Genomic DNA, 27,488 nt, shown 5'->3' on the forward strand with positions numbered 1-27,488 from the left:
CTTTGCAATACATAAGAAACTGTGCCTTGTGTGAGCACGTCAACTGGACTATTGGACTGTTGACATATGAAAATCTGTCACTTGGTCTGATAAATCTTGTTTTCAACTCTGTCATGCTGATGGTCATATCCACATTTGGAGAAAGCAACATGAGGCCATAGCACCTGGAGCCATAATTTTTATGGCTCCAGGTGCTATGGCTCTCACTGAGCCATAATCAGTGGCTCAAGTGAGAATGCCTACCTTTCTATCATCACTGACCGAGTGTGAATGCACCTCTTCATGATATCAGTGTATCCAGACAACCCCAGCATTTATCAGTATAACCACATGCTATGCCACAAGGCCAGGCAGGTCGCTAACTGGTTTCAGGAACACAATAATTAATTCTCTGCCCTCCCATGGCTGCCCAACTCATCCAAATCTCTCAATTGAGCATGTTTAGAATCTACTGGAAAAGTGCACTCAATGCTACAACCTGAAAATGTGTTAGCATTACTGGACACATTGTGTAATTGCATGGGTAACACCTACCACAAGATATCCTTCAACACCTTGCACAGCTTATACCTGCCTATGAGGTATTATATTAGGTAAGTGTTGCTAATGCAAAGCCAACTCATTGTATATTGCAATGCCACCTGTAGAGCAAAAGATGTCTGTAAGTTAAGATATCATTAGAATAACCCCAGGGGCTCACATCTGGTGAGTATGGGCTTGGCACACCCAGGGGGTCCTGAACTTGATATCATCATTCTTCTCTTCCTTGTAATTCCTTTTAATTCTGACTCTCTCTCTCTCTCTCTCTCTCTCTCTCTCTCTCTCTCTCTCTCTCTCTCTCTCTCTCTCTCTCTCTCTCTCTCTCTCCCCCCCCCCCCCTCTCAGGGTAACTTGGGAATTTTTCTGGTGCAGCATAAGCCTCAGGCTTCCTTGCACCATATGACTAATAATAATAATAATATAATATAGAAGCCTATTTAGTTCAATACATTACATTATAGAAAATTTGTCTTCTATAATGTAATATGGTGGATTTATAGCTAGCTTCATAAAAATTACTGTAATGCACATCTTCCACAGCCTCCAACATCACAGAATCCAATAGCAAAGTCTATCCACTGAGTAACACTACTACAAAAACACAATATTCTAAAACCAAAGTTTTTTTGTAATACGGTGCACTGCCACTTAATTTTTTTACACATACCCCCAATTGGATATCCTTGCACACAATATCCAATAAAGAAATCTTTTACCTTCAACTATAACTGGATCTAATCAAGGCAGATGAATTTTCCCGGGCTCTTCAGTTCCAAATTAAATCGGGAGATAAAGTTTTTTACTGAAGACACTTGAACTTTAGTGGATGAAATTGTTCATAAATTTTCTATATTAAATTGTAATGTAAGACATTTTTAAAAGCAATCACTTTATTATAATTAATATTATATTGAATATCTAGCATTATTTTTTGTAATTTTTACCTTTAAATGGTAAATACAAAGTGAGCAGAATTCTACAACACAGGGTAGAATGCTACAACGTATGACTCAGATGGGTGCAGGAAATTCCATGTGGGGTCAAGTTCATTGCTTGTAAAACCTATATCAAGTATCCCATTTATTCCATATAATCCAGTTATTTATTTTCACAATTTCACTTTCATTATGGATAATGAAATCACCTACTAGTTTTAGTCCATATTCACCTTTTTGCTCATATATTCTTTTAATGTAATAGGATCCAACCCCTGTGCCTCTTTAAATTTCTGCATATATGGCCAAAAAATTTTGTTATTCACGTAAATAATTTGTTCTACATACAGTAGACTGTTGAAATAATGACAATCCCCAAATAATGGCACATTGAGATCGCATGTTTACATACAGCACAGATGTTTTCTGGGGTTTTTTTTAGGAGCATTAGCAACTAAGGTCAAAATGCTCTGGGGATATGCGGTGGTCATTCCCTGACCTTTCCACATCCTCCGCATTTGGTGGTCACGGGTTCGAACCCCGGTCTAATCAAGAAGCCGTGTGCCAGATGTCTTGCAGTGCCAGAACAAAGAAAACAGCGTCACATGATTACTTTTTTGTTTAAATTTGCCATTTTGAAAGTGAATTCTGTACTGATATCAAAGATTATAGCACTGTTTTACATTTATTTTAAAAATAAAAACCCCTCACTATGGCTCCTAAAGTTAATAAACCTCATACAGAGAATAAAAGAAGAATAATTAAGAACATTAAAGCTTAGTGACAAACTTGATATAATAATAAAAAATAGAACGCGCATAAGTAGGAGTGCATTAACGACAGAATATAACATTGGGTTTTTTGCTTGCCTTCTAATTTTTAATTTTTGCTTTGAATTTCTTGTATAATATAAGGTTCGAGGTAGTGGGAAACTATGAAACAGGTTCATATTCCAGCCTTAATTTTTTTTCTTCCTTTTTTAGGCATTGGTACAGCCTTTGTTCCGCCAGTGTTCTATATGCTTTCGTTTAGCTATAGGGGTAGTGAGTATTGCTTCAGAGGCTGCCAATAGAATTTGTTTGATGTTCTCAGTAACTTCAACTATTTACTGTAACTTAATAGGCTAACCACTAAAAGAAACACTCCAAATACTTGGCTCAGTCTGCTTTTGAAAACTTCCATGTCACTCAATAATTTGGGCATGGTGTTTGCTTTATTTGAATCCTACATACAATCAGAAAATGGTTACTATTATGTACATCATCTAAGAGCTTCCACTCCATAATTAGCAACAGAGAGAGAGAGAGAGAGGAGAGGAGAGAGAGGAGAGAGAGAGAGAGAGAGAGAGAGAGAGAGAGAGAGAAGGAGGAGAGAGATGGGATAACTGCTAAAGTGGATCCTGTGGAAAGACGAGTATATGTATGTTGCCCAGTGTTTAATAGGATTAGGTACTGTTGATCCGCCGACCGGGCTAACCGGGTGGGTCAAGTGCCTGCCTGGCAACCCAAAGGTCGCGGGTTCGAATCCTGCCTCGGGCTTGGATCAAAGTACTGCAAAACCTTGGAAGGTGCATTATGGCCACAGAAGCCGATGCGCCAACAACTACCAAAAAAAAAACAAAAAAAAACTGTTGATCCAGTAAATCTCAATCAGGCATCCTCTTTTAACCCATAAAATCCCCACAGATGCCCTTTAAAGTCACTAAGAAGTTTGTTTGTTTGTTTGTTATTTAATTTTTAGGAGCATTAGCAACTAAGGCCATACTGCTCCGGGATATGTGGTGGTCATTCCCTGACCTTTCCGCATCCTCCGTATTTGGTGGTGACGGGCTTGAACCCCGGTCTAATCAAGAAGCATGTGCTATGCACTGCTGCTCCTTCCCACCTGGCTACGGAGGCGCCTGTCACTAAAAAGACAGAAGAATGTTGGCCCTTGCGTTATACAATCTTCTAGTTCTTTTAGCACAATAAAAGTATCTAGTGGAAGGTATGAAGAAACTAAAGTTAATAAATGAGTCTAAAAAGAATATGCAAAGAAGGTATTTTATTTTAAACTAAAACCACCACACCTCCATGTGCAGTGTTTGCTGCATTTATGTCTTTTCTATATATAATAGTTTTCTTCTTTTTTTCTGTATAGTATGTGATGCATTAATTGAGCTTATGAGTATTATTTTCATTTGTGTTTTTTGACCAGTTTTTGTGATCAGTTTCAAATCTTTCTTCTTTTTTTTATTTTTGGAAGAGACAATACTTACTGTCCATGTCCTCTTCTGCATATAAATCCAGGATTGGTTCACTTGGGCTGGTCTTTTCCTCAACATTCATGATTATGGAAGGACACTGAAACATCAGTCTAAGTAGCTACTGAGTGACGGAGTGTTTGTGCATAGATGTGCTTTGGTACACATCGCATGATGGTTTTTTTTTTTTTTTTTTACTAACCTGACTTAGCTTACTACTTGTAAGTCTATTGTACTTTATGTAAACTTAAAGAAGAGTGGTTCCTTTAAAAGAGAACACTTTAAAGATTACTCTGCAGAATACTCAGAAATTGCTTGGTTGTGAAAATGCTTGGCACCCAAGCCTGATATCAATGTGCCTATTCAGATTCACATTTTCAGGTTTAAGCTATTTTCCCTCTCACCTCTTCTGTCATACCTGAGCTAAAATTTTTAAACTTCATGTTAAAATTGAACTAAGTGTTGCTGTTTAGATTTTATGATTTCAACATTTAAATTTTGCTCCTAACTTTTTTTTTTTTTTTTTCTGAATGGGGAAGTTGTTCCCCATCCTTGACTTAGACTAAAAACGTGTACAAAGGAACATTATTCTCAATGGAAGACTTCATCTTCTTCAAAGCAAAAAAAAAAAAAAAAAAAAACAAGACAGTCTCAATCGAATATAAAGATCAAGTTTATTGTATTTTTTATTCCCAGGGTATTATTCATTATGAATTTGCCCTGCATGGTCAAACAGTGAACCAAGAATGCTATAGTTCTATGGCAATTGCACAATGCTATTCAATGACCTTGTACATCAAGGTCTTTCCAATCAAGAATTTCTTGTGAAGAACTCTGCCACTGTATCCCCTATTCACCATACTCATTGGACATAGTTACCTGTGATTTTTTTTATTATATATCACAAGCTTAAAGTCCCCTTAAATGTTCAGAAAAAATTTATAATGCAACACAGGAACTATTAAAAATTCCAAAAGAAGCCTATAAGGACTACTTCCAAAAGATATGGGAACAACAAAGCATTGAAATCAGAGTATACAGTTTTGTGAAGAAAACTTTAAAGGAGATCCACTTCAACAGCCAGTAAGCTTCATCATTTCCAAAATATTAGTTCAATCACTGAATTTTTTTAATCCCACTTCAGAACTGAAATTTACATGTGATGCCTATAAGAAAACGAATTCTCAAATACAAAATAAACTTGCATAAAGACATTGCACAAATGTTGGGGATTTCTCACACTGTTGTAAAAATATGGATTCCATATTTTTACAGTTTAATCAAGATGATTTCCAAACATTAGCAGAAAAAAAAAATACAATTCAAAACTTAAATACTGCTCAGTCTACAGCAACTGCAAATCTTTGTACGTTGATAACCAACCTGGATATTTTGTAGAACCTTAAATTAATTTTTTCACAAAACAGAACTGATATATAGGTTTCTGACTATACAGTCTGCACTCAACCACTCTGGCATGCCCACCTCACCAATTACTGAAGGCCAATATATAAACTATATTAGCACAAAGATAGCAAAATTGCTAAGAATGTTCCAAGGTCAATTCACACTAAAATAACCAAATGTACCTATACCCAAAATTTTGATATGGGAATGACAGCTAAGAATTCTTTCCAAGCAACAAATTCACCGGTTTTTTAACCGGTTAATTTGTTCTTCAGAACGTTCATTTAATGATAAAGTCTCAGATGTACTTTCAACGCAGTGGAGCTCTCCACATTACTCTCTGCATATGGGGAAGTATTTACATGAGTATTTTCATAATTACTGGACAGGTCAGAAAGAGCCCAATTCCTAGCCATTGAGGTTGCCAGACCTTATGCCATTCAATTATTAGTTTTGTGGTAGTATGTGGGGTGGGGTGGGTATCATACAAAGTCCTTAATAGGAAACAAAGGTTGATTCAAGGGCATTAACTGTTTTGTTGTATCTTTCCAGCAGCAAAGCACGTAACGGAACTGAGCACAAACATCCTGTGTAAATTGGTGCCGCTATCCAGTCATCACTAATGCATGCTAATTTAATACAACAGTTTGGTTCTTGAAATGTGTAAAAACTCATTTGATAAGAGATAATTAGTACTGGCATATAGAATCCTATAAGAGATATGTTGAACAATTAGTATAAGTTTGTCTGGTGGAGTTAATGGTTTTACTGTCAATTATAGTGTGTTAAGTAACTGAAATTAAATAATCCTCTTTCATTTTAATTTGTACAGTTACGGTTTGGTAGTCAGTAAATGTGTAACAACTAACATCCTTTAAAACTTATCTTGTCTCCATCTTTGATGGAGACTGGCCTAAGAAACAAAAGTTTGGCACCTTTCTCCTGGTAAACCATGTACGTCACGTGGATATCCTATCAACATTATATTACAATGCAGCATATATATCTCCACTTAGATAATATGTTCATAAATAAACTACATCCAAAATCTGAAAATTACAACATTTAAAAACAGAAAAATACAGGACATTGCAGGACACATTTCCATGAATTAGGGTTGAACTTGAAAGTGTCTGCAATTCTGCCCAGACACGATAGGAGGGAGTATATGATGAGAGCCATGTCGATCAATTCGGCCCTGGAAAGATTGTGCAAGGCTCAAGGGGTAGAATTTTTTTCAGCCTGGACTGTACTTGTTAACAGGAGAGATTGCTTCTACAGGGATGGGATACACTTAAATAGATAGGGTGCAAGAATTTTTGCTGATGCTGTCGAGGCAGTGTTAGGTGGGTCGGAAAACTGCTAGTTGGGGGGGGATACAAGGACTAATAGATTAACAGTAGCCACTGGCAGAGGTGGAAGTGATTCTTGCACTGCTTCTATTCAAATGAGCAGAAGTCTGAAAAACAAGATGCAGGATATTTCAGAGACTGCTGGTAGTCATTGCGTTACAAGTAAACACATGGGTTGTGTTAGGGTAGCTAAGAATAGAAACAGGTGCATGTATACCTGCGTGTACACCAATGCTAGGAGTTTGGTAAATAAATTTGATGAATTTGAGGTATTGCTCAAAACATCAAAGGCAGATATTGTAGGGATATCAGAGACGTGGTGTCACACAGATATAAGTAATGCGGAACTGGAATTTGGGGAATACAATGTATATAGAAAGGATAGACAGGACAGGAGGGGAGGAGGGGTTATGCTATTAATTAAGAAACACATAAAGTCAAAGGAAGTGAAGCCAGTTGACATCGATGGACAGGGCAGTGTCGAGTCAGTTTGGTGTGACATAAGCATAGGGAAATCAAAATTGAAAGTAGGAGTGTGCTATAGGCCTAATGACTCTGATGAGTATAATAATATATTGTACAGGGAAATAGAGTGGGCCAGTAAATCAGAGAGTCTTATAATGGGGGATTTTAATTTCCCAGATATTGACTGGAATTTGTGGGTTGGTCACTCGCACACTAGCAAGGCTTTTGTGGATTTATTGGATGATTGTTTTCTACATCAGCATGTTCGTGAGGCAACAAGAGGGAGCAATACTCTTGATCTGATTATCAGTAGTGATTCTTCATGCATTAAGAACCTGCAGATAAATGAACCACTAGGTGGCAGTGATCACAGTGTGTTGAAGTGGGATTTACTCAAGGAGGTAACTACCATCAGTGGTAAAGGGAAGGGTTTTTGTTTTCGTAAAGGCGACTATGATGGTCTGAGACAGTATTTAAATTCTATAGAGTGGGACCAACTGATGATGTTACCAACAGCAAACTCAAAATGGGAAGCATTCAAGGAACTAATCTTGGTGGCTACCAGGCTTTACATACCAACTAAGAAATATTGTTCAAGGTTTAGGCCTAAATGGTTGTCAGATGGACTAATGAGACATGTGGCAGAGAAGAAAAATGCATGGGATACATACAAATTAATGGGTGACATGGAAGCCTATGATAGATATAAGTTGGTCTGTAACCAAGTCACAAAGGAGATTAGGCAGGCAAAGGCAGACTACAAAAAATCCTTGGCAAAGGATGCAAAGAAAAACAGAAAGGAGTTCTTTACATACTTGAACTCGAGAAGGAAAGGGATGAATCAGATTGGTCCACTGGATATTGATGGTTCAACAGTTGAGGATCCTGCTCAGGTGGCTAACAATCTAAACGAGTATTTTGCATCTACATTCACGCATGAGGAGTTATTCAGGAAGGAGAATGATGTAGGTAAAGTAAACATTGGCAGTGAGCTGGATGATTTTGTAATAACTGAGAGGAAAGTGGAGGAGAGATTGTTGAGGATAAACATAAAAAAGGCACCTGGGGTGGATGGGATCTATCCAGTTATATTAAAGGAGGCAGAAAAGGAAGTATGCAAACCCCTAGCCATAATTATGAGAGCTTCTTTGGACTCAGGGGAGGTACCCATAGACTGGAGATGTGCAAATGTAACCCCAATTCACAAAGGAGGATCAAAGGCCGACACAAGTAATTATAGACCTGTTAGTTTAACTTCTGTTCCAGGTAAATTAATGGAGGCACTGGTTAAAGAAGCACTGCAGGATCATCTAGACAAGAATTCAGTGATAGCTCAGACGCAGCATGGTTTTGTTAAGGGCAGGTCTTGCCTGACCAATTGATTGGATACTATGATGTAGTCACAAAAGAACTGGATGCAGGGAATACCTTTGATATTATATATTTGGATCTTAGAAAGGCTTTTGATACTGTTGCACATGGAAGACTGCTGCACAAATTGGAGCAGTGTGGCATTGGAGGCAAATTGCTGCTATGGATAAAGGGATGGTTGAGTGGCATAAGACAGAGAGTGGTAATCAATGGACACTGCTCAACGTGGACTAATGTTATTAGTGGAGTTCCTCAAGGTTCAGTGTTGGGTCCATTGTTGTTTTCGGTGTTTATGAATGATATTGATGATGGGATATCAAGTTTAATGTCTAAGTTTGCAGATGATACAAAGGTTGGCAGGGTCGTTAAGGACACTACTGACGCTATGCTGCTGCAACAGGATCTGGAAAGGTTGAACAGATGGGCTGAGAGGTGACAAATGAAGTTTAACATTGACAAATGTAAAGTACTACATATGGGTAACAGTAACTCCAGAGCAATGTATCAACTCTGCGGTACTACACTGACAGTGGTGGAGAATGAAAAGGACCTGGGGGTAATTGTGCAGGCAGATATGAAGTTCTCTGAGCAGTGCAGACGAGCTGCAAGAGTAGCTCATGGTGTCTTGTCAATGATATACAGGAATTTTTCTAGCAGGGATAAGGAGGTGATTATTCCCTTGTATAAGGCAATGGTTAGGCCACATCTTGAGTACTGTATACAGGTCTGCAGGCCTCATTTCAAGAAGGATGTAGAGCTGCTGGAACGGGTACAGAGAAGGGCAACAAGATTAGTAAATGGAACAAAGGGTTGCTCTTACGAAGAAAGGCTTAAGTTTTGCAAATTACAGAGTCTGGAGACTAGGCACCGGCGAGGTGATCTGATAGAGGTGTATAAGGCTTTGAATGGTTTGAGCATGCTCAATGCCAATGGGATTCTTCATCTTTCTCAGAATAATCACCTCAGAGGGCATAAATTCAAATTGAGGAAGGACGGATGTCGGATAGATGTGCGGAAATTTGCCTTTGGCCAGCGGGTGGTTGGTTGGTGGAACCGACTTCCATCACTTGTTGTTGAAGTTGATAGCCTAAACAAATTTAAAGCTCAACTGGACAGGTATTTCGAACGAACGGAGGGGTGAAATGGGAGAGGGTTTTTTTTTTTTTTTTTTTTGGCTGATGCTGAATAAGCTTGCTTTCTTGCATCATATGCCTCTGCTAATGCTAATAAACTACATCCAAAATCTGAAAATTACAACATTTAAAAACAGAAAAATACAGGACATTGCAGGACACATTTCAAATACTGAAAAATATTTGACATACAGGAAAATTCATACAAATATTCAAATTATTTTAACAGCACCTGAGCTTGTTGTTTCTATCTAGGAGGGGGTATCAAAAAGTTTGTACCCTAACCTATATAAAATATCAGTAGGAAGATGCCGTTTTTAATAAAAGTTGTCTACATATTCGATAACAAACATGTGAAATTTCATTCCCGTAGCTACACCAGAAGTGAAGCCGGGAATCTGAGGAAGGACACTATGGTTGACAAAGTGGAGTATCGAGCAGTGATCAAGTTCCTGCATTTACAGGGCAAGAAAGGTCAGGAAATTGACAAAGAAATGAAAGTAGTGTATGGGCAGAATTGTCCATCCTATAACACTGTAAAAAAAAAGTGGAAACAGAGTTCCAGTGCGGTCGTACAAGTACCTTTGACGAGCCAAGAGAAGGAAGGTCATCAACATCCAGACGGTGAGATGGTTGCAAAGGTTTAGCAGCTGGTGCTGAGTGACGTGACAATTCATTTCATCACAAATGCAGTGGGAATTAGTTACGGGTCTGCCCACAGCATTTTACATGACCTTTTTTTTTTTTTTTTTTTTTTTTTTTTAGGAGCATTAGCAACTAAGGCCATATTGCTCCGGGAATATGCAGTGGTCATTCCCTGACCTTTCCACATCCTCTATATTTGGTGGTCACGGGCTCGAACCCCAGTCTAATCAATGACCATCTGCACATGTCTCTGCACGATGGTTTCCAAGACTGCTGACACCTTTGCAGAAGCAATGTCGAATGCAATGTTCTTGCCAACTGTTGAATTTGTATAATGTGAACTTTTTTGATCAGTTGGTGACAAATGACGAATGCTGGGTGTACCAGTATGATCCGGAAACTAAAGACATGTCAAAGCAGTGGAAGCACACTTCCCAAAAAGGCAAATGTCATTCCATCTGCAAAGAAGGTGATGTTGTCCGTGTTTTGGGACAGAAAAGGGCTTATTTCTGACAATTTACCTACCTCGTGGTTCCACACTTACCAGAGAATACTACAGAAATCTTTTGAAAAAGTTACATGATGCTTTGAAGGTGAAAAGGCATGGAATGTTAACTAAAGGTGTCTGTCTTCTGTCAGACAATGCACTGGCTCACATGGCCATTGCCACCACCAACTTTGTAGCCTGGTGCAGCTTCGAACTACTGCAGCACCCACCCTATTCTCCTGACCTGGTACCATCAGACTTCTTGTTTTGAGAAATGAAGAAACCATTGCATGGACGCCATTTTGATTAGTCTCAAGGAGTCATCAATGAAGTGGAATTGTAGATTTGGGCAAAAAGTGCAGACTTCTATAATCAAGGCACTAAACAACTGATCCATAGATGAGAGAAATGTGTGGATGGGAGAAATACATGGAGAGTACACAGAAAAGGATTAAAGTTCCTGTGAAGTTTCACCTTTTTTTAGGAATATTATTTCTAAGTAAGGGAACAAACTTTCTGATACCCCTTGTATATGGTATATTTTTCTATAGAACTGTGTGTTCACATACCAAATTGCATATCATGCAGGCTGAAACACACAAAATAAGTAACAGAAATAAGGCCTTACTCCCTACTTCAACCAAAAGTGGCTACCTATAAGCCTTGGCTGAAGAAAACTTCAGAAATTCCTTTACTATTCTGACTAAGCTGCCATGGAGAACAGGAAATATAGGACAAGTAGAATCACTGCAGATGCCATTCTGTTAGTAATCCTCTGCAAGTATTTACAGTGTCATGGAAACTAACTTTAATCAAGAGGCCTCCAAAAGCTGTCAGCTTTAGTAGATGCTTAGACTGCTTAACCTGTGAGATTTCTCCTAGAAGGCCATCACACTAAAGTCTTTTTTCACCATTCAGGAGAAGCTGAAGCAGATTCGAAATATCTTTGCACAAGAAAGAGGGATTTTACTCACAAGCTGATGACAGTGAGTGTAAGATGAAGATTGTTACCTGTCAACTTCCTCGGTTGAGAAGTCATGCCTGGTTTGAAATGTGTCAGGCAATGATCTTACTGGCTCTAAAGATCACCCACAAACAGACAGCCATAACTTTCTTTCATAATAAACTCATTAGTGGCAGGCTACAGTACATGTAGGAACATATTAACAGCAACTTCTCAAAGATGTGTGCCTGGACACTTTCGCTGAAGTTTCCATGGTATGGGTGCTTGAAAGAAATATCAGGTAGTTTTGAATTCTTCACAAATAGGGTTTACATATTTCTGATCAGCCTTTTATTACTAATCCTCAATGAACTAGTAATAAAATAGAAGATTTGATCAGTGGTGTCTCCCCTAACTCGGTAATTATTCTCTCAGCCCACACCTCTTAATTGAGACGACAAGTTAAATGTTACCATGCTGAAGAAGTCAACTGGTGCTGAATTCGGCAGATGGCAAAAATAAATAAATAAAACAATATATTGATATACTGATCATATGGTAATAGAAGATCATATTTTGATACCAGCAATAGATTGCAACCAATATATGGATATATTGAAAATTTTTTATCCTGTCCAAGTTGTACTAACAATGCTTTAGTGGATGACGATAAAAGAATTTCATTCATATCATGTATCCAAACCCATACACCAATTTTACCAATAGATTACTAACAGAATGACATTTAATGCAGAATATATTGATAAATTAAAACATTAACTTGTTATCCTATTGTATCTTGTACCACATGAATAATTAAATACAGTACAACAACCTTTTCCTGGACATGTTGATTTTCCCACAAATTAAGTCTAAAATGTGTCTGTACTTGACTAATTTTCCAAAATTTTAAAGTACTTCTTACAGTTTAAAACTGCCTCTGTGAAGGTTGAAATTGACACCTGCAAAAAAAAAAAATAAAAAATAAATAAAAAGTACATTTTGATCACTGCAAACTGGCATTTTGCCCTCATATCATTACCACCACCTGGTTTTGGCATGAGGGAGGTCCAGTAGAAGTGGAAAATTGCAACCATTACAGAGTCCATAGAAATTGATATGAAAAAGCATTTGCAAACAGGTATCAATTTTATTGTCTCATGTCTTCATTTTCTCTCATTTTATTGTCATAGGTCTTCACAGCTTCAATATCACGTATTCTGCAACTAAGTATCTCTATGTTGAAGTTAAACACCTTCCTCATTAGTGTCCTTTTTAATTAATGATACCCACAATAACAATAAAAAATAACTATTTTTGTCCATAAGCATGATGCTGTGCCAATCTGTTGATTCACTTATTTCATGCAACAAACTGCTTGCTGAGAAACAAACTGCAACAAACTGCTTGCTGAGCAACCACTGCTTGCTCCTTTTTTTTTTTTTTTTTTTTGAAGTTTCCTTTTTCTAGACAACACAACAAGCAGGATATCCAAATTTCTTCTTCACAGACATTTTACAAACAGCAACTGAGAATCTGCTACTGATGTGGACATCTATATTCATTGAAGTGTATAATGGGACATGTTTCTCTGATAGTGCAAGTGACCAACACAAGATCAACTTCAGCAAAAGAAAGGTGTTAACTGCAATCCTGAACTTTAAAGTTTGTATGTGTAGGACAGCCTTAAGGGTGGAAATATTATGATACATTTTTCTTCTGCACTGGGGGCTGACTTCACCACCTAGGTTATTGACTGTGAATGCCACCAAGTGGACAAGTGATTGTTTCAAGGTTGACCAGGACTTCTATTTTGTACAAAAAATTACTCATTTTAAAGATATTATTCCTCTACCCTGATATTTTTGCTAACCATGGCAAGGCACTGATGATGACAGCATCAGTGGACTGACTGAGCAGCCAATTCTGGATACTGCACTTGAGTTCACCATGTGTCTTGAATTTCTGCCCTTCCAGATTCTTCACTGACCCAAACAAGTGATAATCAGGAACTAAATCCAACTAGAAGGAGAATTCTCTTCCCTCTTGAATTTTTGCCCTATCAGATCCTTTACTGAACAAACAAGTGATAATAAGGAGTTAAAGGAGAATGCACAAGCTACCAGCTCAAGGCTGCCATTATCATGTAATGCAAAAACATGCAGTGAAATTGTTGTGTTTTAGAAAATGAGCTCCTCGATGTGTTTTTGACATTGGATTTTGGAAAACTTGTTGCATCAACCATACATATTTGCACAAAATAGGTTCTCTTTCCCATATTTTACACTTGGTCTGTGCAAAATTTCAGCCAATTTTACTTTCTCATTTAATATAAATTTGAAAATACAGTACCTTCTACTTCTGAAGTGATGGATCCCGATAGCATCTTGTACCACTTTTAATATGTATTCATGGAGGGCAATGGTTATGTGTCAAGTACTAAGAACTATGTTTCCCACCACCTTTTACAAAGAATTTTGTTGTTCAGATGCACACACTTTCTATATATATAAATAAAAAAAAAAAGGTTTAGGTCAATCTCAAAACACCCTTGTAATTACAATCACAAATTACCCTTGTAAATACCAAGAAAAAACAAAATAAACTATAAGCTTCTACTTTTACACACCAAGCAGGCCCACATTAAAGCTCATTAAAAAATTATGTTCTTGCTAATTAGCATTAATAAAGGCATCTGATGCAAGAAAGCAAGCTTATGCAGCATCAGCCCAAAAAAACAAAAAAAAAAAAAAAACAATGCTCCCATTTCACTCCTCCATTCGTTCCAAATACCTGACCAGCTCAGATTTAAATTTATTTAGGCTATCAACTTCCACAACAAAGGATGGAAGTCTGTTCCACCAACCAACTACCCGCTGGCTAAAGGCAAACTTCCGCACATGTATCATACAACTGCCTTTCCTCAATTTAAATTTATGCCCTCTCAGGTGATTATTCTGAGCAAGAGGAAGAATCCCATCAGCACTGATGCATGCTCAAACCATTCAAGGCTTTATACACCTCAATCAGATAACCTTGCAGGTGCCTGGTCTCCAGACACTGTAACTTGCAAAACTTAAGCCTTTCTTCATAAGAGCAACCCTTTGTTCCATTCACTAAACTTGTTGCCCTTCTCTGTACTCGTTCCAGCAGCTCTACATCCTTCTTGAAATGAGGCCTCCAGACCTGCATACGGAATGCAAGGTGTGGCCTAACCATTTCCTTATACAAGGGAATAATCACCTCCTTATCCCTGCTAGAAAAATTCCTATATATCATTGACAATACACTATGAGCTACTCTTGCAACAATTCTGACCTGCTCAGAGAACTTCATATCTGCCTGCACAACCACCCCCAGAGTTGATACGTTGCTCTGGGGTTGCTGTTTCCCATACGTAGTACTTTACATTTGTCAATATTAAACTTCATCTGCCATCTCAGCCCATCTGCTCAACCTTTCCAGATCCTGTTGCAGCAGCATAGTGTCAGTAGTGTCCTTGACAACCCTGCCAACCTTCGTATCGTCCGCAAACTTGGACATTAAGCTTAATATACCATCATCAATATCATTTATAAATACAGAAAACAATAATGGACCCAACACTGAACCCTGAGAGACTCCACTAATAACATTAGTTCACGATGAGCAGTGTCCAATAGAGAAAACAATAATGGACCCAACACTGAACCCAGAGAGACTCCACTAATAACATTAGTCCACGTTGAGCAGTGTCCAATGATTACCACTCTGTCTTCTCCCCCTCAACCACCCCTTTATCCACAGTACAATTTGCCTCCAATGCCACACTGCTCCAATTTGTGCAGCAGTTTTCCATGTGCGACAGTATCAAAAGCCTTTCTAAGATCCAAGTATATAATATCAAAGTTATTCCCTGCATCCAGTTCTTTTGTGACTGCATCATAGTATCCAATCAAATTGGTCAGGCAAGACTTCCCCTTAACAAAACCATGCTGTGTCCGAGCTATAACTGAAGTCTTGTATAGATGATCCTGCAGGCTTCTTTAACCAGTGCCTCCATTAATTTCCCTTTAACAAAAGTTAAATTAACAGGTCTATACTTACTTGTGTCGCCCTTTGATCCTCCTTTGTGAATTGGGGTCACATTTGCATATCTCCAGTCCATGGGTACCTCCCTTGAGTCCAAAGAAGCTCTCATAATTATGGCTAAGGGTTTTCTTACTTCCTTTACTGCCTCTTTTAATATAACTGGATAGATCCCACTGCCCCAGGTGCCTTTTTTTTTTATGTTTATCTTCAACAATTTCTCCTCCACTTTCCTCTCAGTTATTACAAAATCATCTAGCTCAACTGCCAGAGTTTAATTCACCTCTGGCATTCCCCTCCCTGGATAACTCCTCATGTGTGAATGTAGATACAAAATACTGTTTTCGTTTGTTAGCCACCTGAGTGGGATCAACAGTTGAACCACCAATATCCAGTGGATCAATCTGATTCATTCCTTTCCTTCTACAGTTTACATAGGTAAAGAACTCTTTGCTGTTTTTCTTTGCATTCTTTGCCAAAGATTTCTCTTAATCTGCCTTTGCTTGCCTAATCTCCTTTGTGACTTGGTTACAGACCAGCCATTTCACCCATTAATTTATATGTATCCCATGCATTTTTCTTCAATGCCATATGTCTCATTAGTTCATCTGACATCCATTTAAGCCTAAACCTTCAACAATATTTCTTAGTTGGTATGTAAAGCCTATTAGCTTTCAAGATAAATTCTATGAATGCTTCCCATTTTGAATTTTCTGTTGGTAACATCATCAGTTGGTCCCACTATATAGAATTTAAATACTGTCTCAGACCACCGTAATCACCTTTACGAAAGCAAAAACCCTACCTCTTTGAGTAAATCCTACTTCAGCACACTGTGATCACTGCCACCTAGTGGTTCCATTATCTGCAGATTCTTAATGCATGAAGAATCACTACTGATAATCAGATCAAGAGTATTACTCCCTCTAGTTGCCTCCCGAACATGCTGATGTAGAAAATAATCATCCAATAAATCCACAAAAGCCTTGCTAGTGTGTGAGTGACCAGCCCCCAAATTCCAGTCAATATCTGAGAAATTAAAATCCCCCATTATAAGACTCTCTGATTTACTGGCCCACTCTATTTACCTATACAGTTTCTTATTATACTCATCAGAGTCATTATTATACTCATCAGAGTCTTCTCATCATATTATATTACAATTTTGATCTCCCAATGCTTATGTCACACCAAACTGACTCGACACTGCACTGTCCAGCGATGTCGACTGGCTTCACTTCCTTGGATTTTGTGTGTTTCTTAACTAATAGCATAACCCCCTCCTCCCTTCCCATCTATCCTTTCTGTAGACCTTGTACTCCCCAAATTCCAGTTCTGCATTCCTTTTATCTGTGTGACACCACGTCTCTGATATCCCAACAATATCTCCTTTGATATTTGAGCAATACCTCAAATTCATCAAATTTATTTACCAAACTCCTAGCATTGGTGTATACGCAAGTATGCATGCACCTGTTCCTATTCTTAGCTACTCTAACACAACCCGTGTGTTTACTTGTACCGCAATGGCTCCCAGCAGTCTCTGAAATATCAAGCATCTTGTTTTTCAGGCTTCTGCTCATTCTAGTAGAAGCAGTGCAAGAATCTCTTTCACCTCTGCCAGTGGCTACTGTTAATCTATTAGTCCTTGTATCCCTCCAAGCTACATAGGTAAAGAACTCTACCAGGCTAGCAGTTTTCTGACCGACCTAACACTGCCTCAATAGCATCAACAAATATTCTTGCACCCTTTTTCTATTTAAGTGTATTCTGTCCCTGTAGAAGCAGTCTCTCCTGTTAACAAATACAGAAAAAAATTCTGTATTTGTTAACAGGAGAAAAAAAGGCTGAAAAAAATTCTACCCCTTGAGCCTTGCACAATCTTGCCGAATTGATCGACAAATCTCTCATCATATACTCCCTCCTATCGTGTCTCGGCAGATTTGCAGACACTATCAAATTCAACCCTAATTCGTGGCTTTTTTTCAATAGTGACCTGTACTTGTTAAGTAATTCTGCCGGTCTCCTACTCTTAATATCATTAGTGTGAACATGTACAGCAATATCACCTTTTGTGCCCTTAAAAGACGATATCTGCTCTACAACATCATCAACCTTTGCCCCTGGCAGACATACCCTGGTCCTGTTCCACCTATCCTTTTTACATACCACGTTTCCCATTTTCCTGACAATAGAGTCACCAACTACTACTAGTTCTTGTGGGACCAGCACATTCTGCTTTGAGGATTGCTGCTGTGTTGCGTGATGATCAAGTGCAAGCTGTGGCATTGATGTGGCCAGCTGAGAGCTTGATGGGCCTCTCAATTTAGATCCTTCGAGGGCATCCACCCTGTCCTTCAAGCTCTCATATAGGCCCGTAACAATGCTGAGTTGTCACCCGATTTCCTCACACTCCTTAAATCACGCGCACACAAAGACACCCCCCTCGGAAATATCATGTCCCGTACCTGATTGTTCACAACCATCAAGCAAACAGTGCATTTTAAAAGACTAATTCAGAGGGCAACTACCTCCCCTTTAATATATCCTTGTATCAGTAATTTGCTTCATCATCATTTTTTTTAAAATTATTATTATTATTATTATATTACAAGTATTTTATTATATATCATGCATTTCATTATAGATTATATAACAATGAAGTCCAACTTAGGTTACTTAAATACTTGGTCTTATGGCTCTATGGGGGCTTAGAGGGGAACAGGTATCCTGTGTGTTATCAGACACTCAGCCTAAAACACTGATGGATCCAATATCTCTCTCTGTCTCTCTCTCTCTCTCTCTCTCTCTCTCTCTCTCTCTCTCTCTCTCTCTCTCTCTCTCTCTCTCTCTCTCTCTCTCTCTCTCTCTCTATTACAGAAGATTTAGGAGAAGTCCAGTTGGCCTGCCTCTCTAAAATCCACTCATGCACACCTTCTCGATGGTAAGCCCTGTTAAGTCACTTAGGTGGCAATGAACGTGTAGAGTCATTCTCTTCAAGACGCCTGGTCAGCGTGAAGAGGAAAAGACCAAACCCTCCAGCATATGAGAGCACAACAATACAAATGGCCCTCAGTCCCCAGCAGCTTTCACTCTCCCTCTTACGGCAGTGAGAGGATCAGAGTGGAAGCAGAGGGTGCTAAGAATCTCTGGGTACGACCAAGCTGCCATGCACGGAAACTGAACTTCGCCTGTTATAACGTACGATCACTCATCGGTGAAGACAGGATATTAGAGCTGGAAAAGGATTTAGAAAATGTGAATTGGAATATCATCGTTTTGGCTGAAACAAGAAGAAGAAATGAATCACTTATAAGTTTATCAAGTGGAAATCTGCTGTACACCAATGGAAACAGTGAAAGGAGTGAAGGTGGAGTTTCTGGTCCATAAAGATTTTAAAAACAACATTTTGGAATTCAAAAGTACATCACCACGGGTGTCAAGACTAATACTCAAGATTTCTAAGAGGTACAAGCTAAAGATTATAATGATTTATGCACTAATATCGAGCTATGACGATGAAGAGGTTGAAGAAATGTACACTGAAATTGAGTCTTCTAGATGAGCAGAAAACCCACTACACTGTTATTATGGGGGACTTCAATGCTAAGGTTGGAAAAAGGCAAAACAGCACAGAAAGAGAAACTATAGGATATTTTGGAAATATGAAAACTATAGGAAATATGAAAGAAATAAAAGAGGTGAAAGACTTGTGGAATTTGCAGAATCTCAAGGACTGTCAGTAATGAACACTTTTTTCAAGAAAAGGGTGCACAGAAAGTGGACATGGAAGAGTCCAAATGGATTAACAACTAATGAAATCGACTTCATCCTCACTAACAGAAGATATAATGTGAATGATGTTACCATCCTGAATAAGGTAAATGTTGGAAGTGATCACAGAATGGTAAGATGTACACTTGATATAGATGTAGGAAAGGAAAGGAAAAAACTGACTTGAGTAAATAATACAAAGGTCTTTGAGATAACAGAGGAGGAGAAAAAGCAGTATGTACTGGAACTTAAGAACAAGTTTGAGCTTCTCCAGACTGCTCGGGACCAAGATATCGACGAGGAATATTACAACTTTCTGAAAGTGATAAAGCCCAAGAAACCTATAGAGAAACAGAAATCCAAAGAAGAAAAAATTAGTCAAGAAACACTTGTCATGAAGAACCGAAGACAACAAATGAAGAGCAAGAAAAACACTGACAGGGAGAAAATTGAGTATACTGAGTTATACAAAGCCACTAGAAAGAGACTCAGAGAGGACATAAGAATGTTTAAAACAAGAAAAGTAGAACAAGCATTAAGAGAAAACAAAGGATTTAAATTAGCAGCCATGAGCAGTAATACAGAAAGACAAATGATACTGAAACTGAAGAATAGCGATGGTGTACTTATAAACAGCAGAGAAGGCATAATTCAAATAGCAGAAGACTACTATAGAGAATTATACAAGGAGCGAGGGAATGATACCAGCAGTGTGGAAGATGGATTGCAAAGTAGCAACACATACGACATACCCGATATTCTTCCCGATGAGGTAGAACATGCATTGAAGAAAATGAAGAATCGGAAAGCCCCGGGGGAAGATGAAGTTACTGTAGAGTTGTTAAAATTGGGAGGAAGAGACATAACAGAAAAACTGGCAAGGCTCTTCACAAAGTGCATTAGAAAAGGTGTGACGCCTAAGCAGTGGAATAATGCAATCATAGTTTTGCTGCATAAGAAAGGAGATAAATCAGAAATTGGAAATTATAGACCAATTAGCTTGTTATCCCACATCTACAAGTTGTTCACAAGGGTCATTACTAACAGATTAGAAAGAATACTTGATGAGAATCAACCGAAAGAGCAAGCTGGCTTTAGGACAGGATTCTCAACTATGGATCACCTTCACGTAATATCACAGCTAATGGAGAAAGCAAATGAATATAAAATACCATTATGCCTGGCATTTGTGGATTATGAAAAGGCATTTGACTCCATACAGCATAAGGCAATGTTACGGGCACTGGAAAGACAAGGCATAGATACTCCATATATTATGATTTTGAAGAAAACATATGAGAGTGCTACCTCCTTTATTAGACTAGACAAAGAGAGTAGCAAATTTAAAATCAAGAAAAGAGTTCGACAAGGAGACACAATATCTCCGAAGCTGTTTACCGCTGCCCTTGAGGAAGTTTTCAGAAGTTAGACTGGTCGCAGAAAGGAGTCAATGTGAACGGAGAGTACCTAAACCATTTACGATTTGCAGATGACATTGTGGTCATAAGCCACGATCCCAAAGAATTAGAGGAAAATCTTAATCAGTTATGCAGAGTTAGTAAGGATTTTGGACTAAAGATGAATATGGCTAAAACAAAAGTAATGATGAACAAGTATGCCACGGAAAGGGAAATAATGATTGAAGGAGCAGTAATTGAAAAGGTGGAGTCATATACTTATCTGGGACAAGTTATTAGTGTAATAATGATAAATGGCTGGAAGTCAAGAGAAGAATAAATATTTCAGGAAATATAGTCACATAATAAATAAATTATGTACAAATAAATCATTCAGGAAATATAGTCACATAATAAATAAATTATGTACAAATAAATCATTCAGGAAATATAGTCACATACTGAAGAGCAATATCCCAGTTTGTCTGAAACGTAAAATAATGAATCAATGTATACTCCCCACCATGACTTATGGAAGTGAAACTTGGACACTTACCAAAAGAATGGAAGAGAAGCTGAGAACTACATGGCGAAGAATGGAACGAATTATATTGGGAATCAGACTGTTAAATAAGAAGAGAAACACATGGATTAGGCAGCAAACTCAAGTAAAGGACATTCTTATCGAAACTAAAGGACTAAAATGGTCTTGGGCAGAACACATAGCTCGAAGACATGATGACAGATGGACTAAAAAAATAACAGAATGGTACCCAAGAGGAGCTAGAAGAAAACCTGGAAGACAAAGGCGGAGATGGATAGATGAAATTCATGAGTTTTTTGGTAGAAAATGGATGGCCAGTGCTCAAAACAGAAGGAAAGTTGCTGGAGAGGTCTTCATCCTGCAGTGGATTGAAAATGGCTGATGATGATGATGGCTCTATGGGTATACTTTACTCTGAATACCTATATTCTTATTACATTTCATTTGGAATTTGATTCCCTTGGAATACGATTCAATAAATACAGTAATATATATATATAAAAATGAACAGAATAGTAACAAAAAAAAACAAACCTCTTAGCTTGCCTTGGCCATGTACCATCTTCATTTCTTTGTTCAATGATGATGACCTGAAAATATGACAATTTTTAGAGTGCTTGTCTCTAAAATATGATTAGTAAACTATTAAAAAAATATACAGGGTAGTACAAAACAATGTAAAGCAAGCTTTACACTAAGTAAAAAACAAGAATATACTGTTGTACAGTACTTATAATTTGTCAGAGTTGGGTTTTGTTCATGTATATAACTCTATAATGATGGTGCAATTGAGAAATTGCACAAGTGATTGAGTCACTCCAATCAATAGTTGCCAATCAACAAAGAGCTAGACAAACATTTGGAGTGAATAGATGGGTCAAATGGGAAGTTTTTTTTTTTTTTTTTGGCTGATGCTATATAAGCTTGCTTTCTTGCATCATATGCCTCTACTAATGCTAAGAGCAAAGAGGATGATATGAAGCTGATATTTTAGGATAGAAAGTTTCAAACAATGACACTGTTTAATGCAACTGCATTATTACTACACTGAATTTTAAGACATTGAAGTTTGTACATTAGGCATCATTACCATAATACCACATATTGTGAAATGCCACATGAGTTCACTTTAAATAAGTACCACTTGTCAGTGGTGAGTGGGTAGGTACCCAAAAGATATAAGAGCTGATGACTCAACTGTAATTTATTTACAGCAGAGATGCCACTAATTTTAAGGCAGAAAGCTACGAACTATGTAAAATTCAAATTATGACATTATTTTATGTGTTTCTTAAATAATAGCATAACCCCTCCTCCCTTCCTATCTATCCTTTCTGTAGATGTTGTACTCCCCAAATTCCAGTTCTGCATTCCTTATATCTGTGTGACACCACGTCTCTGATATCCCAACAATATCTGCCTTTGATGTTTTGAGCAATACCTCAAATTCATCAAATTTATTTACCAAACTCCTAGCATTGGTGTATACGCAAGTATACATGCACCTATTTCTATTCTTAGCTACCCTAACACAACCCATGTGTTTACTTGTACCGCAATGACTCCCAGCAGTCTCTGAAATATCCGGCATCTTGTTTTTCAGGCTTCTGCTCATTCCAATAGAAGCAGTGCAAGAATCTCTTTCACCTCTGCCAGTGGTTACTGTTAATCTATTAGTCATTGTCTCTCCCCCCCACAAGCTAGCAGTTTTCCAACCCACCTAACACTGCCTCAATAGCATCAGCAAATATTCTTGCACCCTTTCTATTTAAGTGTATCCCATCCCTGTAGAAGCAGTCTCTCCTGTTAACAAGTACAGTCCAGGCTGAAAAAAATTCTACCCCTTGAGCCTTGCACAATCTTTCCAGGGCCGAATTGATCGACAACGCTCTCATCATATACTCCCTCCTATCGTGTCTGGGCAGAATTGCAGACACTTTCAAATTCAACCCTAATTCACAGCTTTTTTCAACAGTAACCTGTACTTGTTAAGTAATTCTGCCGGTCTCCTACTCTTGATATCATTAGTGCCAACGTGTACAACTATATCACCTTTTGTGCCTTTTGATATCATATTGATTTCCTGAAATCCTGATACACTTGGATTTCAGGAAAGCTTTTGATTCTGTTGCACATGGAAGACTACTGTACAAATTGGAGCATTATGCCATTAAGGGCAAGGTGCTACAATGGATAAAGGGATGGTTGAGTGGGAGAAGACAGAATGGTAATCAATGGGTACTGCTCTACGTGGACTAATGTTATTAGTGGTGTCCCTGAGGGTTCGGTGTTGGGCCCATTGTTGTTTTGTTTATTTATCAATGATATTGATGAAGGTATATCAAGCAGATGTTACAAAGTTTGGCAGAGTTGTTAATCACAGTAATGACTGTATTCTACTGCAACAGGATCTGGAAAAGTTGGGTAGATGGGCTGAGAAGTGGCAACCAAAGTTTAACATTGACAAATGCACAGGTAGCAGTAACCCCAGAGAAACGTTACACTCAGGGTAGTGGAGAATGAAAGAGACCTGGGGGTTATCCTGCAGTCAGATATGAAGTTTCCTGAGCAGTGCAGACAGGCTGCCAGAGCAGGTCATGTGGTCTTGTCGATGATATACAGGAATTTTGCAAGCAGGTATAAGAAGGTGGTTTTTCCCTTTTATAAGGCAATGGTCGGGCCACACCTTGAGTACTGCATAGAGGTCTAGAAGCCCCATTTTAGGAAGGGTGTAGAGTTGCTAAACCGAGTACAGAGAAGGACAAGACTGGTGAAGGAAACATGGGGGTGCTTTTATGAAGAAAGTCTTAAGTTCTGAAACTGCAGCTTCTGGAGACTAGGCACCTGCAAGGCGATCTGATTGAGGTGTATAATGCCTTGAATGGATTGAGCAGGCTCAATGCTGATGGGATTATTCCTCTTGCTCAGATTACAAACCTGAGGGGGCATTGATTCAAACTGAGGAAAGACGGTTGCAGAATAGATGGGCAAAAGTTTGACTTTAGCCAGCAGGTAGTTGATTGCTGGAACAAGCTTCCATCTGTTGTTGTGGAAGTTCATAGTTTAAATAAATTCAATACAGAACTAGACAAACATTTGGAATGAATGAATCAGTGAAATAGGAAGTGGGTTTTTTTTTTTTTTTTTTTTTTTGGCTGATGTATAAGCTAGCTTCCTTGCATCATGTGCATCTCCTAATGCTAATGCTAAAAGTATAACAGAAAGGCAACTCATGAAGGATATTCACAATATGAGATATAATAACAAAGATGCCTAACACAAAGTGAAATTGGTATGTTTATAGTTTTTAAAAAAACTATGGAATGATGTGCATTCCATAGTTTGCAATTGTTTAAGTGCAATTGCATGATATGCAATTGCACTTAAACAATGTAATAGGCTCACATTAAAGGAATGTAAAGAATGCATAATCAGATAACAATGGATTGTTGACTACTGCAGGAAAGATGAAAAGTCAAACCCCCCACAGCAAAATAACTATCGAGAAATATGTTTGCATCCAAGTTACAATTGCTGATTTTTGCAGTGTTTAGTATGATCATAACACATCCAAGTGGTTAAGGTATTAATGCCCAATTTACAATTTGCAGCACATTACTGAAGCTGACAAACAAAGTACCAGATCTTGAATATTTTTTTGATGAAACAACATGCCACATCATGAATCATGTTAATCACTACACTATGTTTCTGAGGACAGTGCAATTTAATCACTGTGGATGAATTAACATGATCATCCCCACACCCCCCAACCAAAGAAAAAAGTATAGTACTTTAAAAATTTTTCCTATTGAAATGGGGATGATGTACAGAACTCCATAGCAAATTATATTAATAAAAAGGTGGTTTTAAGGTGATATTAATATTAATATCAATATTAATAAATAAATTAATAAATCAATCAATATTGATGTTTCAATAACAATAAATCAATATTAATATTAATAAAATGATATTAATGTTAATAAAAAGGTGCTATTAAAAAAACATCACAATACGGTGACGTTTCATAACTGAGTAATGTCATCAGGTCTAAATATAATAAAAAGGTTAGAATTACCATTTACAATGAAATTATTTTTATAATAAAAATAAAACCAAAGTTTATTTTTATTTTATTTTAAACAGTCCCTAGAACTACAAAACAGTATATAGGAAAACTGTAAAATTATGAATTATGAAGTGTGAAAGATCTGCTAATAAAAAAGCTTACCAGAAGAGTGGTAGACTATGATCAGCACGACAGCAGCTGGGACAGTGAAAGCTGACCATCTGGAAGGAAACGGTTGAGGACTTAGAAACCCTATGGAGACTGAACTCCCAAAGGAAGGCAGTTAGGAAAAAATTAAACACAGTAACTTGATGGAAAGAGAACACTGACAAGGAAATTCAGGATTGTAAGGCATATAGAGCCAAGAAAAAATAAAGGGATAAATCCTGACAACCTCTGAGAGCCTAAACCTATGAGAAAGTGCATTGAAATAGAAAGAAATATATTCAACCTGAAAATAAATAAAAAAAATTACAAGGATGCCTGTTACCCAAACTCTCAACCACTATACACATAGCCAAGTACAGGTGACCCCCATTTAATGCTGATAATTCGTTTCGGAAAAACAGAGCGCTAAGTGAATCCACACTAAGCGAGCTCCGCATTCCCATAAGGTAACATATGTATTTGTAAGTTGCGGTCGGTGCCATAGGATATTTCCTAATCAATAATAAACGGTAGTGAAAAGATGCACAAATGTTGGTCAAAATATTTAATATTCAAATATTTGTACATATAAAATATTCTGCATTACATACATATATAATTATGTGGTAACTACTTAAGTATCAAAATTAAACTTAAAATTCCAATTAAAATCATGAATTTAATTGATCTAATTGATTTAATTTAATTGATGAATTTAATCATGAAAAATGTGTTGATTTTGGGTTGAACTTTGGCCCTCTTCTAAATAAACTAAAAGGGGTATTAATTTTAAATCTCCCACAGCGTTACCACCCAACAATAAAGTCACCCAATCCTTCGCTGCTTTGAAACCTGGCATGTTTTTTTCTTCTTTCAATATGAAATTTCTTTTAGGCATTCGTTTCCACAAAAGTCCTGCTTCATCTATGTTATAAACTTGTTGAGAAGTATAGCACATAATACCCCTCTTCAATAATTTTAAGTTCTTTTTTGAAAGTTTCGGCTCCTTGATCTGCACTTGCAGCTTCTCCCTAGATTTTAAATCTATTCAACCAGCCCTTACCGGTTTTAAATGGTTCCACATTTTGGTGAGTTTTCTTCAGATCATCATATTGGCTAATCTCTCTCTTTCTCTATTTTTTTTTTTTTTTTTTATAATATTTAACTTAACTGAATTCTGCATTGGATATTATCTTCAATAAAATTAGTTAACGTCTTTCCATTTCAATCTTAATAGCCAGCCTAGCCCTAGTTGCCTGCAGTGGAACAGCTATCTTTCCCACTGCTAAAATTTATTCTTTATTTTTTTATAATTGTTCTTACAGTTAAACTTGCAAGTCCTAAATTATGGCACACATCCGCTTGTTGTTGACAGGAATCGATTCGCTTCAAAACGTCTAATTTAATTTTCAAATTCAATCTTTTTCTTACATTTATAGTCTTTGTACTGCGCCCAGACGTTGCTTTTTCATTTTTATCGGCCATTATTAACTCTTCAAAAATGGAACTGCGTTGGTTGCATTAATTACGATACAATGTTCAAGTAAACCGTTACACACAATATCTAACACTCTGAGTGATGACTAGACTTTGGATAAATGCATATAACGCAAATATTACGAGCGATATACTTGATCATTTTTTTAAAATGTTGATCTCGGAATACGTAACAAGTGACTGTACTGCAATTAAATTAGCGTGCGAGAAAATTTCATCGAGCGTGAGAAACGTTTTAATGCTGTTTTGCTATTCATTTTCAAGCTATCTACTCCATCAAATGAAACGATTTCATTAAATATGCCAAAAATGCAATCTGTAAAAGAGCGTTATAATGATCTGTGATAGCGTTATAGTCAGATATGGGTTATAATATAAGAACAGCGTTACAGCGAATCAGCGTAAAGCGAACCATGTTATAACGGGGGCCTGCTGTATAACAAATATCACAACAGTCTCATTAAGAAAG

The 27,488-nt window shown here is 37.6% G+C and overlaps 1 protein-coding gene across 2 annotated transcripts in view; it reads right to left on the reverse strand.

The window, feature by feature from the left end:
* LOC150086864 (ubiquitin carboxyl-terminal hydrolase 4-like) overlaps positions 1-27,488 on the reverse strand; it is a 475,539-nt gene that overhangs the window by 355,099 nt on the left and 92,952 nt on the right. For both annotated transcript variants that reach the window (XM_090372782.1, XM_090372781.1), the window contains exon 6: positions 21,838-21,893. In XM_090372782.1, the coding sequence (XP_090228908.1) occupies positions 21,838-21,893 (56 nt within the window). The remainder of the gene's footprint in view (positions 1-21,837; positions 21,894-27,488) is intronic.

Source organism: Mastigoproctus giganteus, chromosome 4 (assembly GCF_048544385.1).
Source record: "Mastigoproctus giganteus isolate SK-2022 chromosome 4, ASM4854438v1, whole genome shotgun sequence".
In the NCBI taxonomy this organism is placed as follows: Eukaryota; Metazoa; Arthropoda; class Arachnida; order Uropygi; family Thelyphonidae; genus Mastigoproctus; species Mastigoproctus giganteus.